Genomic DNA, 14,047 nt, shown 5'->3' on the forward strand with positions numbered 1-14,047 from the left:
GAGCTCACGTGATATAGATCGAGCACCAGGATGAGGCACAAAGCAGGCAGTCGTCAATTCCAGGGAGCTCGTTGGTGGTGATGAATGAGAATGCGACAGTCGTTGAGTTGAATTGTCAGAGAGAGTCGAGACTAGACGCGTTTGGCTGGGCTGCACGACGCGGGTGGCCCCGCCAGACCGCGTTAAGTGGTTGGCGGGGGATGCGTGCGTGCACTAACAGACGTATGGTATGGAGTCTATGGACCGGCAAGATGGCATCGTGCGCTGCTTAGACTAGCGGGCGTTCAAGAATTATATTCAAAAAGACGGAACATATCGCTGAAAGTACTTGCTCTCCCATCACGTAAACAGTAGCCACCTCAAACAAATAAGACTCGCTCAAAGCTCACTCAGACTCGGACTCGGATCCAAAGTCATCATCATAACCGGTATCCTCATCCTGACTGATATCCTCCTCATCACTTTCCTCGTCTTCCGTGGCAGACTGCTGATCCGCGTCCTGGCTCTTGTCAGCTTTCCCACTCCACTCCGCTCCACTGATACAACGATCTGCAAGGAGGACTGGGACTCACAATCTTACGCCTCTTGGCCATGGGCTGCCGTGCACCCCTGGTCTTGTACTCGTTCTTGAGCTCGGGCATGTCGTACACGCTGTCGGGGAGCTGACGCCCCTTGGGCGCCGTGACGATGCCAAACTCGTAGCAGTACCCGCTGTTCTTGTCGCTGGAGCCGTATAAGCCGACGACAACCTGCCCCTCGCCTGGTTCTGCAGAGATGACTGTTAGTGTCCGGGTCGCCACGTTTGAAACCAACAAGGGTGGACTCACTAAGATAGCACACTTCCGTTCCATGACTCTTGTTCAGGGCCCCCATGGCCACCCCGTTGCTCAGCCACATCCTCAAGCCCGCCAACTGGTTACGTTCCCCTTGCTTGGTCACGGCCACCTTTGTAATCTCCACGCCCTTGGGGAGAGCAATCCTCTTCGCCTGGTGGCCGCCCATGTACTCCTCCGACTCGTGGGGGGAGCGCTTCGAGCAGGGGACCTTGGTGCCGTCCTTGTAGTACACCTCGGCGCCGTCGAGGATGCAGCCCACCGCGAGGTTGATCTTGTTGGCCGCGACCAGACGCCCGTCCCGCGCGCGCTTCTTGAGCATGACGGTCCACGACCAAAAGTCGGTGCCGCCGCCACGGGAGTCGACCGACTTCTTGAGGAGCTTGATATCCGTGTCGGGGATACGGATATAGGAGTTTTCCGACAACAGTTGCCAGATGTTCTGGGTCACCTTCTTGCCGTTGGCCGTGAGCACCTGGCACTCGAGCGGCTGGGTGCAATCGTACTGGGCCCGGAGAGTGTCGGCCTTCCATGAGAATCTCTGCGTCCGCTCCCTGGGCATGGGGCCGTACACCACCTGTTGACCCAGTGTGATGCGTACGAGAGTCGACGTTGTTGCCACCACAATCAATGGTTCGTTGCCGTCTTCGTCCTCCAGCTTGATCTCGGCCGGCTCCTGGGACACCTTTTCATCCTGTGGCAGGGCGAACTGGGGTTGATTCGCGAAGCGCAGCATATCTTCCAGATCCCATGTGCAGGCATGCCGCGTGTCCGGACGGACGTGCATCCCCTGCTGTCCCGTCTTGTTGCTCTTGGCCGTCCTGGCAAGGAAGCAGACGGCCCAGTCGCGGGCGTACCCGCGCATCATGATGCCGGTGGTGTGCGGCGCGCCAAAGGCGTGGCCCACCTCGTGGAGGAAAGCACCCTGCCCGACCGTGCAGGCCTCCCACATGGACTCGCACTCGTTGTTGTCGTTGCCAACAGTGACACCGGGGCGTGTTGTGTCGAGGAGGCACGAGGGGATTTCTTCGACGAATCGCGGCCACGAGTACGTCAAATGGCTGCCAAAGATACCCAGCGAGAGGCCCCTGGGGTCATGCGAGCCAAGAGCGGCATGGGCGAGGATGAGATCCTGCTCAATGTCGTTCTTGGCATCGAGGATGAGACCCGCGACGATGGGCTTCTCCTCTGCGACAAAGGGCGCACCGTGATTGTACAGGTCCTGCTTGAAGATCGTGTGCAGGTCGTTGGCCCGGCGGGCACTGGGGTTCTGTTGCGCCAGCTGGCTATCCCGCAGCTCTTTGACCGTCTTGCTGCTCTTGACCAGGTGCACCTTGATCACGGGCCCCATCTTCTCCTCCGCCGTCCTACTGAGCGTGTCGACGCCCCATTCTTCCTCGAGACGGAAGGCTCGGCGGCCCAGACCAGCCTTGTGCAGCTCAGACGCCGTGAGTGCCTGCCACATGAGGGCCGTGACGCGAAACTTGGCCACGGCAGCGTCAAGTGAAGAGTGTGCGCTCGAGAGAGCGGCGTGCTTGGCAGGGGGGCAGTCAATGAGCAGAGGCGAGTCCTGGCCAACCAGGATGGCGAGGTGCAGAGGTGGTGTCTGTATCAGTGGGATATAATTGAGGCGCAACTAGACATGTCCGTCAGTGCGAGGTTTCTCGACGGGTGAGAGAAAAAGGGGCGTGCTGCCTACCTCTGTCTCGTGGGCACCCGCGCCAAACACGACGACATTCTCGCCGGGGGAAACAAGGACCAGAGTTTTGAAGTATCCTTCATTGCTCACGGGCCATACGCTCTCCGGAAACGTGACGTTATTGCCAGGCGGACCCGTCTTGATGATGATTTTCACCGTCTCCTCGTTGGCGTTGAGCCCCTGGCAAGTGCCTGTGACGAGCACCGCGCGTTGGTGCACCGTCTCGCCGTCCGTAATGTTGTCAAAGGTAAACATGCTCGGTCTAGAAATCATGTCGTAGTCCATTTTTTGCTGCTGCTGCTGTGATGAAGCAGAGACAGAGCAGTTTACGAGAGGAATGCCCTCTGTTTTTGTAGGCGAGAGTAGTGGACATGGCTATTTAGGCAGCCGCGGGTCTTGGCGTTGTGAACTGAAGGCCTCGATCGCGAGAGACTAGAGCGTGAAGGAATCCGCAGGGGTCCGCTCTGGCCTCTAGCATAATAGTGTGCGGCCGAGAGCGCATGGCTGTGCGCGTTTACGGGCATTTTGAGTATGGTTTTGCACATTGGCAATGGCGTTGTGATGTCGCTGGATCGCTCACCCTGGCAAGGGCCTTAAGGCTGCCATGGTAGCCTGGCGTCTAGTATCCCGATTAGGGATTGTTACTCCCGATAGTAAAGAGGATCTCGAGAACACAATATCGCAGTGGGAAGCAGTCAGCGTCCGTGTGCGGTTGGATGTTCATTGCGGAAATCTCATGCATTCGTCGAAGCGTGGTAGGAGGACTCGGTCACGGTGACCAAATTGTAGATGTTGAGCTGCCTGTCCATGGGTGCCGGGTAAGTCGAATGGATACCCCCTTGATGCTTGGATGAACACGCGGGATGAAACCCACCGTACAGACGATGGCTGAAACTTCATGAATCACCTTTGAGAACGCTACAAATAAGCAGACACCATATTAACCAGGCTGTTTTGTGTTGACGAGGGCTGCATTCTGGCTGCATGTACGGATACCAGCGTTCTGTCAAAACTCCATGTAAAAGACCGGGTAGTGTAGCAATATATTTCTTGAATTGAATTGAACGTGTGTGCTGAAGTTCATTGCTGAACCAGCTTGCTACGCCATGGTAGCAGTAATCCCATCCTCCTCGTCCTCTATCATACGATCTGGTCCACTGTAGGCCAAGATCTTGGGTATCTCCATCTCCATCGTGTACTTGTAAACCGTCCTACGTAGAAAAGGGAAGCGGGGAGGTGAGTGTCTCATCAAGAGACACGAGGCCGCGTGTGTCGACAACGTGTTTCGTCTCGTGCAGGGCTGTACGCAGGTTTCATCTCTCAAGCTGGAGCTGGCTGTGCGTGCTCCTGGGCCCTGGCGGTCCCTGTCGTGTCTGAAACGACATGGCCCCCACATGCGTGAGGAGGGGATGCGTCATGACAGCAGGTGCCCTGGGTCGAGACGAAACAGACGCAGTGGTCATTCCGCGGTGCCGTCTGCGGCCTTGGTGAAGGTGAAGCGGTGAATAAATAATGATCCTATTTGGATCCTCGGTCCAGTAGGCTCAGCCAATGGCGCGACCAATCTCAGATTGGTGGATAGGGGGTCGAGGCGACAGACCGCCCGGCGCCCCGGCCTCGTCAAAAGACATCCGAGGCATGTTCTTGGTAGCGGTGTATATCCTGTCCGGGGCCCTGGGCGCAGAGCCGCGACGAGGAAGGTCGGCAGACTGCCTGGTGAAGTAGTCTGCGGGCGTTGGGCCCTCCCAGCGATCGCGTGAGCCGATGGCACTGTAAGCACTGCGGTGACGCTGGTGGTGCGGTACCGTCGTCCGGGGCATGTGCGTCTGGGTCTGGGTCTTGGAGAGGCGCGATGGTTGACGCTTGAGGTGGGGGATGAAGGCGTCGTCGCCTCGGACGGTCTCGTCGGTCAGACCGGGACGAGCATTCGGGGCGCGAGCCAGGATAGGCGTGCGCGGTACATCCATGCTGCTGTGTCCCTGGTAGCCGGCCGAGCGAGGCGACTGCTCGCTTGACATGCGGTTCTGGTAGACGATGACACTGGCGGGCTTCTGCACCGAGCTCACGGAGCTGTTCTGCTGGTGATGCCTCGTGTCGGGGTTGCGTCGCTCCGGGATCATCTCCTTCTCATCGTCGTCGTCCTTGTCGTTCCGATCCATCTTCCAGGTCTCAATCTCCTCGTCGGCGATGGGGGTGATGCCTCTCTTGAAGAGATGTGCATTCCGCCGCCGTACAAAGAAGTAGACACTCAGTCCCAGGATGAGGACGCATGTGACGGGTATCACCGTCGCGAGGATGATGGTGAGTCGGCGGTCGGTATCCATGTTGACGCTGCCATTACTCCTCCGCCCACGAATGATACGCACAAGAAGAGAATACGGGCGAGTGCGAGACTGCCGCGTCGAGAGAGAGAAGTGAAGTGAAGAGGCCCTCGTACAAGCGGCTCTTGACTAGAGCAGGTCGAGGTTGGATCCGGCCCGGCACACACGATGCCTTGGAGGAAGCAGGGGCATCAGGGACGAAGAGCCGACCAAGGGCAAAAGGCGTGAGCTAGGCGGGGAGGGGATCGTAATATACATACGGATACTTGCCTAGACCCTCCCGCTGAGACTGCCCGGCCGGTTACGATGCGCTACGACGCAATCGACTCTCGGCACATGCGCTCTCTCTCTCTCACTCTTTCTCATTTTCCCTCACTCAGATCAGGTCCCAGGATGGCCTGCCCCCACCTTGCGCAGCGGGGCGATGGTGATCGTGGCTGCAGGGCAAGCGAAGAGGACGATGGGCCGCTGAAACATGACCGTCGTGACCCCTCCAAGAGATGGAGCTAGCCGGGCCTGCATACATGATACGTACGTGCGTGCATGCGAAGCAGCATGAGTGCGTGCAGGTGTGTTGGGGCGGACAGAGTGGTGAGCGCCAATGGGCTGTGGAGGGGAGGAGGTTGCAGGCTGGATGTTGGAACTTGGACTGGAGGCGGTCAAGGCCTGGCAGGTCAAAGTCAAACGAGCCAGTGGAGACCAGGCAGGTCCGGTCAGTGTCAGGGGTCACTTTCAGTGGTGTGGGGCCTGGAGAACGTGGCGCTGAGTGCCTGGAGGTCCAGTCCTGCCACTGTAAGCCATCCAGTCCAGCGTCTGCCAGTGCCCATCAACGCATTTGACATACTAAGGTACGTACAGCCTGGCAGGTATTAATAGGCGGCTGCGTGATCAACAACTTGCAGCACCAGCACTGCAGGGAGACTGACAGGCGTGTGAAAAAAACAAGCACGACTGGCTCCCAGTGTGCCAGATCATCGGGCGTCAACATGAAGCATCAGCAAACCTCAGTGCAGTCGTCTGCTCCGCAGACAGGCAGGTTCCTGTGATAAATCACCACAGTCAGCCGCACGCCAGGAGGCCTGGGCCGGCCACCTCGCCCAGCCTTGGCGCCTCCAACGAGATCATTGGAGGCGGAGGACGGTGACAGTCGCCAGTCGTCGGCCACCACGTTGTCAGGAACCAGAATCCAGATGGGGGGTAAAACAAGGCACGAGCAGCACACATGCATTCCAGCCTCCTGTCAGCCACAGGCACAGGAACATTCCACTGGCATCGATATGCGAACCGAACCTGGCCGACGATATACATTTTACTCCGTAATTTTACCCATTCACGACCCGTTCACGGTGACATATTGAGGTCAGTCTGGCCATGAAAGCCGGCTGGCGGCAGCAGGAAACCTCCTCGCATCGCAACCACCCACCCACCAGACCCTTAGGCGATCATCTCGCAGTGCACGCCAAAGAAGAAGAAGCGTTATGAACTTAGCAGCCCTTGCAGCAGTGCATCTCCCCCGCCTGACAATGCCGTGAACGTTTACGGGGTATTGACAGCTGCACTCTTGTGTCCCCGTGCTGTATCCGTAGAAGTAGCTAAGGCAAGGTAGGACACAACGGGCGAAAGCGCTTTACGCTTTCTTCTTTTCCTCTTCTTCTTCAGGAAAGAGGTCTCAGACACGCATCGCAAGAGCCTACGGATGCAGCGGTGGAGGCGGTTGGCCAAGAGGGACGCTTCGCCGGTTTCATCATGGCTGTCATAGACTGCGCCAGCAAGCAAGACGAGCACTGACTACTTTGCCGATAAGGCTCCTTCACGGACACTCGGTAGTGCCGTATCGCGAAGATGACGGTGACACTATATATATGTGAGTGGTATTATATGTGCTGAGGGTAATTGATCGGGTCTTGTCTAGATAGCCCATGTGCCAGACATGCCGAATCGAACGGGTCAGCAATCCGCATTCGGCCACGAAGCCGTTCGACTTCCAAATTCGACATGTTTGGTTGGTATGCCAGGCGCATTCTCTTGGCCGTCGGCGATTGTGCGGTGTCGGGTCTCTTTTCACGCGTCCAGGACCAGGATGTTTCCCCAGTTGGGTGGATCGTGGACCGCACCGCAGCCGGTGCGATGCAGCGACCGGGGTCTGAATTGGTCTGGTGCCAATCGTCTTGGAACGGTCACGGACCGCACTGTTAGCGTCGGACGAGGCAATTGCTTGACTTGCTTCGGCATGGATGGATCGGATCATAGATGGATATATAATAATGGCGCTGTCTCGGGACTGGACTCATGACGGAGGATCATCGCGGGATTTAGTCGTGGGCCCTGCTGCTTGCTTCTACTTGAATGTGATACCTCTGGTGCGTCAGAAAGACCAATGTTATGGCATTCATGATCGGGAATCATCAAGTTCTTCGGAGAGATAATGGGCACTTCTCCATCGCTGGAATCACCCCGCCCGCGTGTTCACCACTTGATATCACTCACTCACTTCCGCCCACCACGTCCAGGGGTAATGAACACGGACACGAGCAAGTGTGCCTGGCATATCGTAATTATTTTGGGATCCCATGACCACTTCATCCCCTTCTGGCGCAGAAGGGTGTGAAGCAGAGGCTGAACGTGGCGCACATGGCCAAGTGCACTAAAAGTCAAAGAGTCAGGCACATGCTGATGCGGGCAAGCCACGGAATACACCGCTTCTTGCCCAGCATCTGCGCATTCCATCCCATCCCATTCACGGGGACCACATGCAGGGCACAAGGTCCAGGTCCGCGCGTTCCTGGCTGTGGCTGTAGCCGTGAATGACTTGCAGGTATTGTGCAGTATTATTAGCTCGTCCATGCAGCTGCTGGCGGCTGGATGTCTCGGTGCGTTTTCGACCCTCTAGGATCAAATCTGACGATGCTTCTTTTTTTCTAAAGCCATGGTGATCTGCGGGGTGCCGTGACATGTAAGAAACCTTTCGAGAATATGGCCCATTGAGTCTAGGCGTGAGATCCTGAGCTGGAGCCAGCAGCGAGCGAAACTGGCCAAATAGTTAAAGGGGCGTTAGTACTGGCGGTGGTGATAGCGTCAAACCTGCGTGCCCCACAGCGCAAGGCCTGGTGAGCGCCCAAATCAGGTTACCAGACATACTTTGAATGCAATACTACATGCAGCCAAGATAAGTATCCTCGAGATTGGCGAGAGTGTGGCATGCAGACAGGTGTTAGCTCGGCTTTCTCCATTGCCGGGACCAGCGTTTGAGGAAGGGGGGAAACACCCATTGGATCAAGATTTGAAGCATGGACAACTAGCCTAATCCACTCAATTGATATTGATTTCGATCCCAGCTGCGAATCCACGTCCTTTATGACGCAAGAGCTTATTTGCGCCATTGTGAGCTTGATTTGGCGCTGTTGTTCGTGGACGCTCATGTCCAGGGTAAGCTTGTTGAATTGGGAGCAATTGCCTCGTTGCCTCATCCAGACACGAACCCAGCCGAAGGACATGGCGAATACCAGAAAACAAAACCCCGTAACCCGCTCCCCAACCCACGATGATCAACAGAAAGCCTATAGCTGGCTTCATTTGGACGACATGCAGACGGAGAGAGCCTGCGCCAGCTCAGGGATCTCTCGCTCCTGGCACTTGAACCCCTCAGCGCATGTGCCATCCGGGCCACAGAGGTAAGGCTTGAAGCGCTTCTCGACGGACAAGTCTGCAGAGTCGGGCACGCAGACGGTGGGGATCGGAGGCGCAAAGTACATGTTGTAGGGGTCGGAAATGCAGCTCTCGCCGGGAGCGCACGCGTTCTCGTCGGCTGGGTCGCAGGTCTGGAGGACCGGTGCGGCGAGGGAGAGGCGCGCCATCGCGAGCGCGAAGCCGAGGGAGAGGGTCTTGACAGAGGCCATTGTTGATTCTGGTTCTTTGAATTTTACCAGACGTTGATGAATCTGGAAGATGAAAAAGCGGAGGTTGTTCGTTCTTCAAGGTGGGCGTCACTGGTACTAATGCTCTCGCCTGAAGGAAGTAGGATGCGTGATGCATGTGTGCAACTACATCATTCCTGTATCAGAAGGCCCTGGAGATCACGGCAATTTTGTGTCGCCTTGCCCAAACACCGGCAGTTGCCCGCGTTCAGGTACGGAATGGCATGTTGAATGCTATCAAATGTCAGACGTGGGACATGTAGGCTGGGCAGGGATCGTCACATTCCTGCCGCCATGGCATGGAGCAGAGTTCTCCCTAGACAGTTGGGTTTATGGGAATTTGAAGTGATGATGCGATTCCCACAAGTGAGCATGGGCAATGATGGAGCCTAGTATTGACCATTCTTCAACGATCCGCGGGGCGTTGGGATTCTGCAATGTCGCGACTTCAACGTCGCCGCCTTGGTTCAGCTGGTTTGCTTTACAAAAAGGTAAGACTCCATAACCGGGCATTCCAACCAGGTGTCTGTGCGAATCAGGCAGAGTATCCTCGGGCTTGGTGCCAGGGAGCTCCCTTGGAGACTGCGTAGGTACACAGCCAACTGGTACGAGGCTTCGACTGCCACAACAAGACGTTGTGAATCAAAATAAATTCCACAGTATCTATCACTCGAGAGCTCCTGAACCGCGCCTGGTACTGACAGTCGTCAAATTGTCTATCAAAATTCACTACGAGAGACGTTGAACCACCACCACCACCCGATATCCTACGTGACGATCTACAACCCCCCGTTACAACTACGCACACGAGACCATCGAGCCTCCTACAGATCGCCGTCAAAAGATCTCTGGATGGGAAAGATGTCACCCTTGAGCATGTTCTACATCTCAGCCATGCTGGTGTTCGCTGCCGCAGCACCACAATACCAGAGTGAAAGTGAGATTCAGTGCAGTGTGGAGGGCAGTTGGACATGTCCAAGAGGTTTCTTTTGTAGGCGACATGTCCAAGGCCAAGAGGCCAGCGGCATCTGTGAGCCCATTTTCTGATACGACGCTGCAAGTACACTCAGATATGGCCATATGCCCTGTGGTTGGAATCATGGTTACACTCATTCTTAAAAGCAGTGACAGATGGAAAGACATGCGAAATCCATTATGGTTGATATCACTTGATACCAACGCTTACCTAGATACTTACCTTCCACACTTACCTCCCCACCCTAATCAATAACGAAACGCTCCTCTCTAGGCGGATTAGCTTCAGACGACGAGGCAAACGAATTACCTTGCAAAGACCGAGCGAGCCCAGGCGTAGCTCGACCCGACGCAGGCGGCTCTCGAGCATCGTCACCCCGGCGCGGCGCAAACAGGTTCCTCGCCTGTCGAGCGACCCAATCCACAGGATTCTTCAGGCATTGCGCTCCCTCCCTCTTCTTCTTCTTCCCGTCCCGATCAGGGCCCCCCGGCTGCAGAATCATGCACTCAAACCACGACTCCTCGGCCCGGCGCAGACGATCCTCGCAGACACGCGCCTCCGCCCACAGCCCAATGTCGCCGAGAAAATCGACGACATCGTAGACGGAGCGGCCCTCGACGCCCTCGACGCAGCGGTGGATGACCTGCATGAGATGCGCCGGGTCGGCGTTCTGGCTAAACTCGTACAGGCCGACGCAGATCTTGGCCCAGGTGATGATCCAGGTCGGATCCAGAGAGCCCATGGCCTCGCGCATCTCGACCGTGTTGCGCGGCATGTCGGGCGGCGTGGGCTTTGAGGCACAGGCGGCGTGGGCTTCCTCCTGCTGCCACGCCTGACGGCGGATCTCCTGCCCCTCCGGCTCCAGGTATGAGTCTGGCACGGGGCACTCGAGAGGGAAAGTGCCGGATGTGTAGAAGAGCCAGTTGAAGTTGACGTACTTGCTGACCATGGGCGGCATGAGCAGCTCGGCTAGCTGTTGGGTGCCGCGGTCGCAAGACGCGAGTTCCTTGATGGCCGACCAGACGTACTTGCGGAACGGTACAAATTTTCCATAGTCCTCAGGCCTAATTGGGACTGACCGTTCAGGCATGGGCGTCAGAATGAAGTCTTTCAAGCTGTGCGTGGTCTTTGTCGGCCGAAAGTGACGGATGAGAGAAGCGGCGGCGGGTGCATCGCCCAGGGCAGGGGGGATCTCTGGTGGCCCACGACGGGAAGACTTCAAGAAAGGGTTGGTGTCAGGGTTCTCGAGCTCCGCCTGGTGCTGCTGGGCGTTGAAGTTGGGGTTAGGGATGTTCGCTGGTCCAAAGAAGGGCTCGTACGGGCCCGATGGCCAGTCAATGGGAGCCGGTGGATGCCACCACGGGGTCCTATCCGGCGCCTTGTCTACGGCCTGGACCGTCTCGCCTAGGAACCGCTCCCTACCACGTTCAAAGCGCGTGGAGTTGCATATTGCCTCGATGGCATCCGCAGCCTCTCTATTCTGGTTCACACGCGAGACGTTGAGGCGTCGATTAGAGTCTGCGAAGCCGTTGCCAAAGGGCGTGCCAAACGCGCGCTCGGGAGGATGCAAGATGGACAACAAAGGCTCGACAGCCCACCAGAGTGAGGCAAAGCTGCGCGCGACCTGTAGAGGGATCCTGTTAAAGCCGTTACCGACATGCACGTGAAAGCCAGTGGAGGCGTTGACGCGGCATCGAAAGTGGGAGGTGATGAGACTAACCACGAGGCGAATCATGAGGAATGCGGCCTCACGGGCAAAGCAGGCCGGGCTGGAGATCTCGAACTCCTCCCAGGCGTAGCCCTTCTCATGGAGCTCGGCACATGTCGGGTCGCACTCAATGAGCCAGCCCATGGTAGGAGGATCTCCAGGCTCGCGGAGGGGAATGCCCTTGTCTTTAAACAGCTCAGTCATGACTACGCGGGTCTCGCCGCGGTCGTACAACGGGGGCAGGCGATGCGCGTTGGCACTATCAGGGTCCATGTCCCGTCCATACTTCCTCTCCGCCACCAGGAATTCCAGCTCGACCCCGAAACTCGCGCGAGGGGGCGTCGTTGGCGCATCATTGCTCGTGGACGGCCCACTCATGGCTGCCGCCTAGTTGGATGTCGGTAGCGGAGGTCTATCAAATGTCAGCCCAGAGAGAATGCTAGGAAACGTACCGCGCGTGATCGCTACTTATCCAGGCCAGCTGGATAGTTGCGAGCTCTCTGGCCGACTCAATGGACTGTTGATGAGTGTGTAATCTGTGAATAGTCAAGAGTGGCATGGCAAGCGAGGTAGACATGGATATTTATACCCAGAGGGTCACTTTGCCAGTTGCGCACCCCTGCAAGCACAATGCGTACTGAAGACACTGTTCACAACGCGAGTACCGGGCGGAAGATAATAGTTCGATTTCATTTCAGTGTATGTTCCCTACTCCATGCGCCTCCTGCTTTGTGATGGTGAAAGAACAAGGGTGGACGGCCCGCAAACAATGGCCACTGCACACCAAATAACAACCGTCCCCGTTCCGTTATTAAGGGATCCGAGCTCGCTCGAACAGGCGAACTGGGACCGTTTGTGAGCATTCAATCGTGTACAGCCCCTGAACACATCCAATGTCGTGTTGCACTCCACGTTGCGCGCTGTATATATTCCGAAAGAGCTCTATCTGTGCGATGCGAGGGTCGAGTGTCAAATGCGAGGTATGAACAAAAGTGTGTTCCGGTCTGACTAGAATCAGAACAGAGCAGCGACAATGCCGAGGGCCGCGAGAACGGGAGCAGCAGTGGCGGCAGCAAAGTCACCCTCGTCGGTGGTGGCGGTGGTGGAAGCGGTCTGCTGTTTCTCGTCGCTACCGGTGGACGAGGCAGGAGTCGTGGTGGTACTGCTGGCTTCCTCGCTCGTGGTGCTGGCGCCACCGACATCGGCCTTGTTGGGATCCAAGGTGCCACACTCGGCCTCAATGTTGCTACGGCAAGCAGACTGGGCCGTCTGATTGCGCGTGTTTTCGCTGATGCAGCGGTCGGTCAGAGTCTCGCAGATGAAGGTAGGCATGGTCTGCGTGTACCACTGCAGACCGGGCGCCGAGCTGTTGGAGGCGCACTTGCACTCGTACTCAATGGTGGTCTGGGAGGCGGAGATTAGCTTTACCGCACAGGTTCTCGTTGTGCAGGACCACCTACGTAGTCGCAGTCATTTGTGCTGGCGTCATCGTCGCACAGGGTGTCGCAGGTGTCTTGCTGGGCGCGGCACCAGGTAGCTGAAGGAAAGAGTCAGTCAGAAGCGCAAGCAGTGTCTGGCGCGGGACTGGTACGCACCCTTGGTGCTAGGGTCGACGCTGTTAGGGTCGATGGTCATGTTCAGAGAACTGTCGTATGTCTGATCCGCCGATTGGGCAGTGACGACCGCCGCAGCGAAGGCGAGGAGAGTGAAGTAGCGCATGTTGTTGTTGATGGCGGCTAAGCTGTGATGCTTGATTTAGAGTGGCGATGGAATGATGCACGTTGGCGATGCTGACGGTACAAGAGCTGCGTCAAACTTGTTTAAGTTGTTCAAGATGGAGAGACGGTGAGGAGAAGAAGAGAAGCAGAGGAGGAGGAAACAGAGCAACAAACGGGACAACGGCAGTAGAAAAACATGGCAGGCGAGGCAGGCCAAGGCCGAGATCGTGGGTGAGAAGGCAAGAGATGGGTGCCAAGACGAGCCAAGGAAAGCCGGACCCGTCCAAGACCAACCATCAATTTCAAGGTCAACCACCTCGAGTCACCTCGGGTCAATTCTTTTCATGTCATGTCAGCCTGAGCAATCACTGAGAGCAGACACTTGTCTTGGATCACTCGTTGGGCTGTGTGCTTGCTTTGTGCCTGCTTGCGTCGCAAGAGTCGCAAACACAAATGACTCCGTTCATTGCCCGCCTTCACGATATCCCGCCTTCGCCAAGGCCAGCGACTGGAGCCCGCCTAGGTCTCGAGGGCATCACTGTGGAGACGGATGCACCACTAGGCTGCAGCTCCTAGGTCGCACCGGATGCAGAAATGCCACTCGGACCTCCTCTCCGACCAGATTCCCATCCTCGAGTCTCTCCCATTGATAGGACCTGCCAGCCACAGGATTTGGCCGCGCTCAGCATGCACTGACGGTTGCTGTCGAGGGCGGGGGTTGTGACGCGCGCAACTGGACTGGAAACATGGCCTTGGCTCAATGTCTCATTCCCGGCACACCAGGAGATTTGCATTGCAATATACCCGGAGGCAGCCCGCCATCCTGCTATCAACTGATCCATCTAGGTACGGATAGGGTAGCAACCACGAATCCCGCA

General features: G+C 56.9%; 5 protein-coding genes across 5 annotated transcripts; all 5 read right to left on the reverse strand.

Moving 5' to 3' along the window:
* Positions 1-385: 385 nt before the first annotated feature.
* Positions 386-2,787, reverse strand: F5Z01DRAFT_621279 (putative peptidase family-domain-containing protein; the record flags this gene model as incomplete). Its single annotated transcript, XM_046261193.1, has 5 exons — positions 386-513; positions 563-766; positions 921-1,359; positions 1,615-2,439; positions 2,533-2,787. 5 exons carry the CDS (start codon positions 2,785-2,787, stop codon positions 386-388), a joined length of 1,851 nt encoding a protein of 616 aa, XP_046119078.1.
* A 1,289-nt stretch (positions 2,788-4,076) lies between these two features.
* On the reverse strand, positions 4,077-4,856 carry F5Z01DRAFT_673692 (uncharacterized protein; the record flags this gene model as incomplete). Its single annotated transcript, XM_046264959.1, has 1 exon — positions 4,077-4,856. One exon carries the CDS (start codon positions 4,854-4,856, stop codon positions 4,077-4,079), a length of 780 nt encoding a protein of 259 aa, XP_046119079.1.
* Positions 4,857-8,422: 3,566 nt separating this feature from the next.
* F5Z01DRAFT_636027 (uncharacterized protein) lies at positions 8,423-8,749 on the reverse strand (the record flags this gene model as incomplete). Its single annotated transcript, XM_046262182.1, has 1 exon — positions 8,423-8,749. One exon carries the CDS (start codon positions 8,747-8,749, stop codon positions 8,423-8,425), a length of 327 nt encoding a protein of 108 aa, XP_046119080.1.
* A 1,238-nt stretch (positions 8,750-9,987) lies between these two features.
* On the reverse strand, positions 9,988-11,829 carry F5Z01DRAFT_621261 (uncharacterized protein; the record flags this gene model as incomplete). Its single annotated transcript, XM_046261191.1, has 2 exons — positions 9,988-10,533; positions 10,624-11,829. 2 exons carry the CDS (start codon positions 11,827-11,829, stop codon positions 9,988-9,990), a joined length of 1,752 nt encoding a protein of 583 aa, XP_046119081.1.
* A 636-nt stretch (positions 11,830-12,465) lies between these two features.
* Positions 12,466-13,170, reverse strand: F5Z01DRAFT_621092 (uncharacterized protein; the record flags this gene model as incomplete). The annotated part of the gene is made up of 3 exons (XM_046261181.1): positions 12,466-12,855; positions 12,912-12,988; positions 13,047-13,170. 3 exons carry the CDS (start codon positions 13,168-13,170, stop codon positions 12,466-12,468), a joined length of 591 nt encoding a protein of 196 aa, XP_046119082.1.
* Positions 13,171-14,047: the final 877 nt, after the last annotated feature.

Source organism: Emericellopsis atlantica (genome assembly GCF_019669845.1).
Source record: "Emericellopsis atlantica unplaced genomic scaffold F5Z01scaffold_11, whole genome shotgun sequence".
NCBI classification, from domain to species: domain Eukaryota; kingdom Fungi; phylum Ascomycota; class Sordariomycetes; order Hypocreales; family Bionectriaceae; genus Emericellopsis; species Emericellopsis atlantica.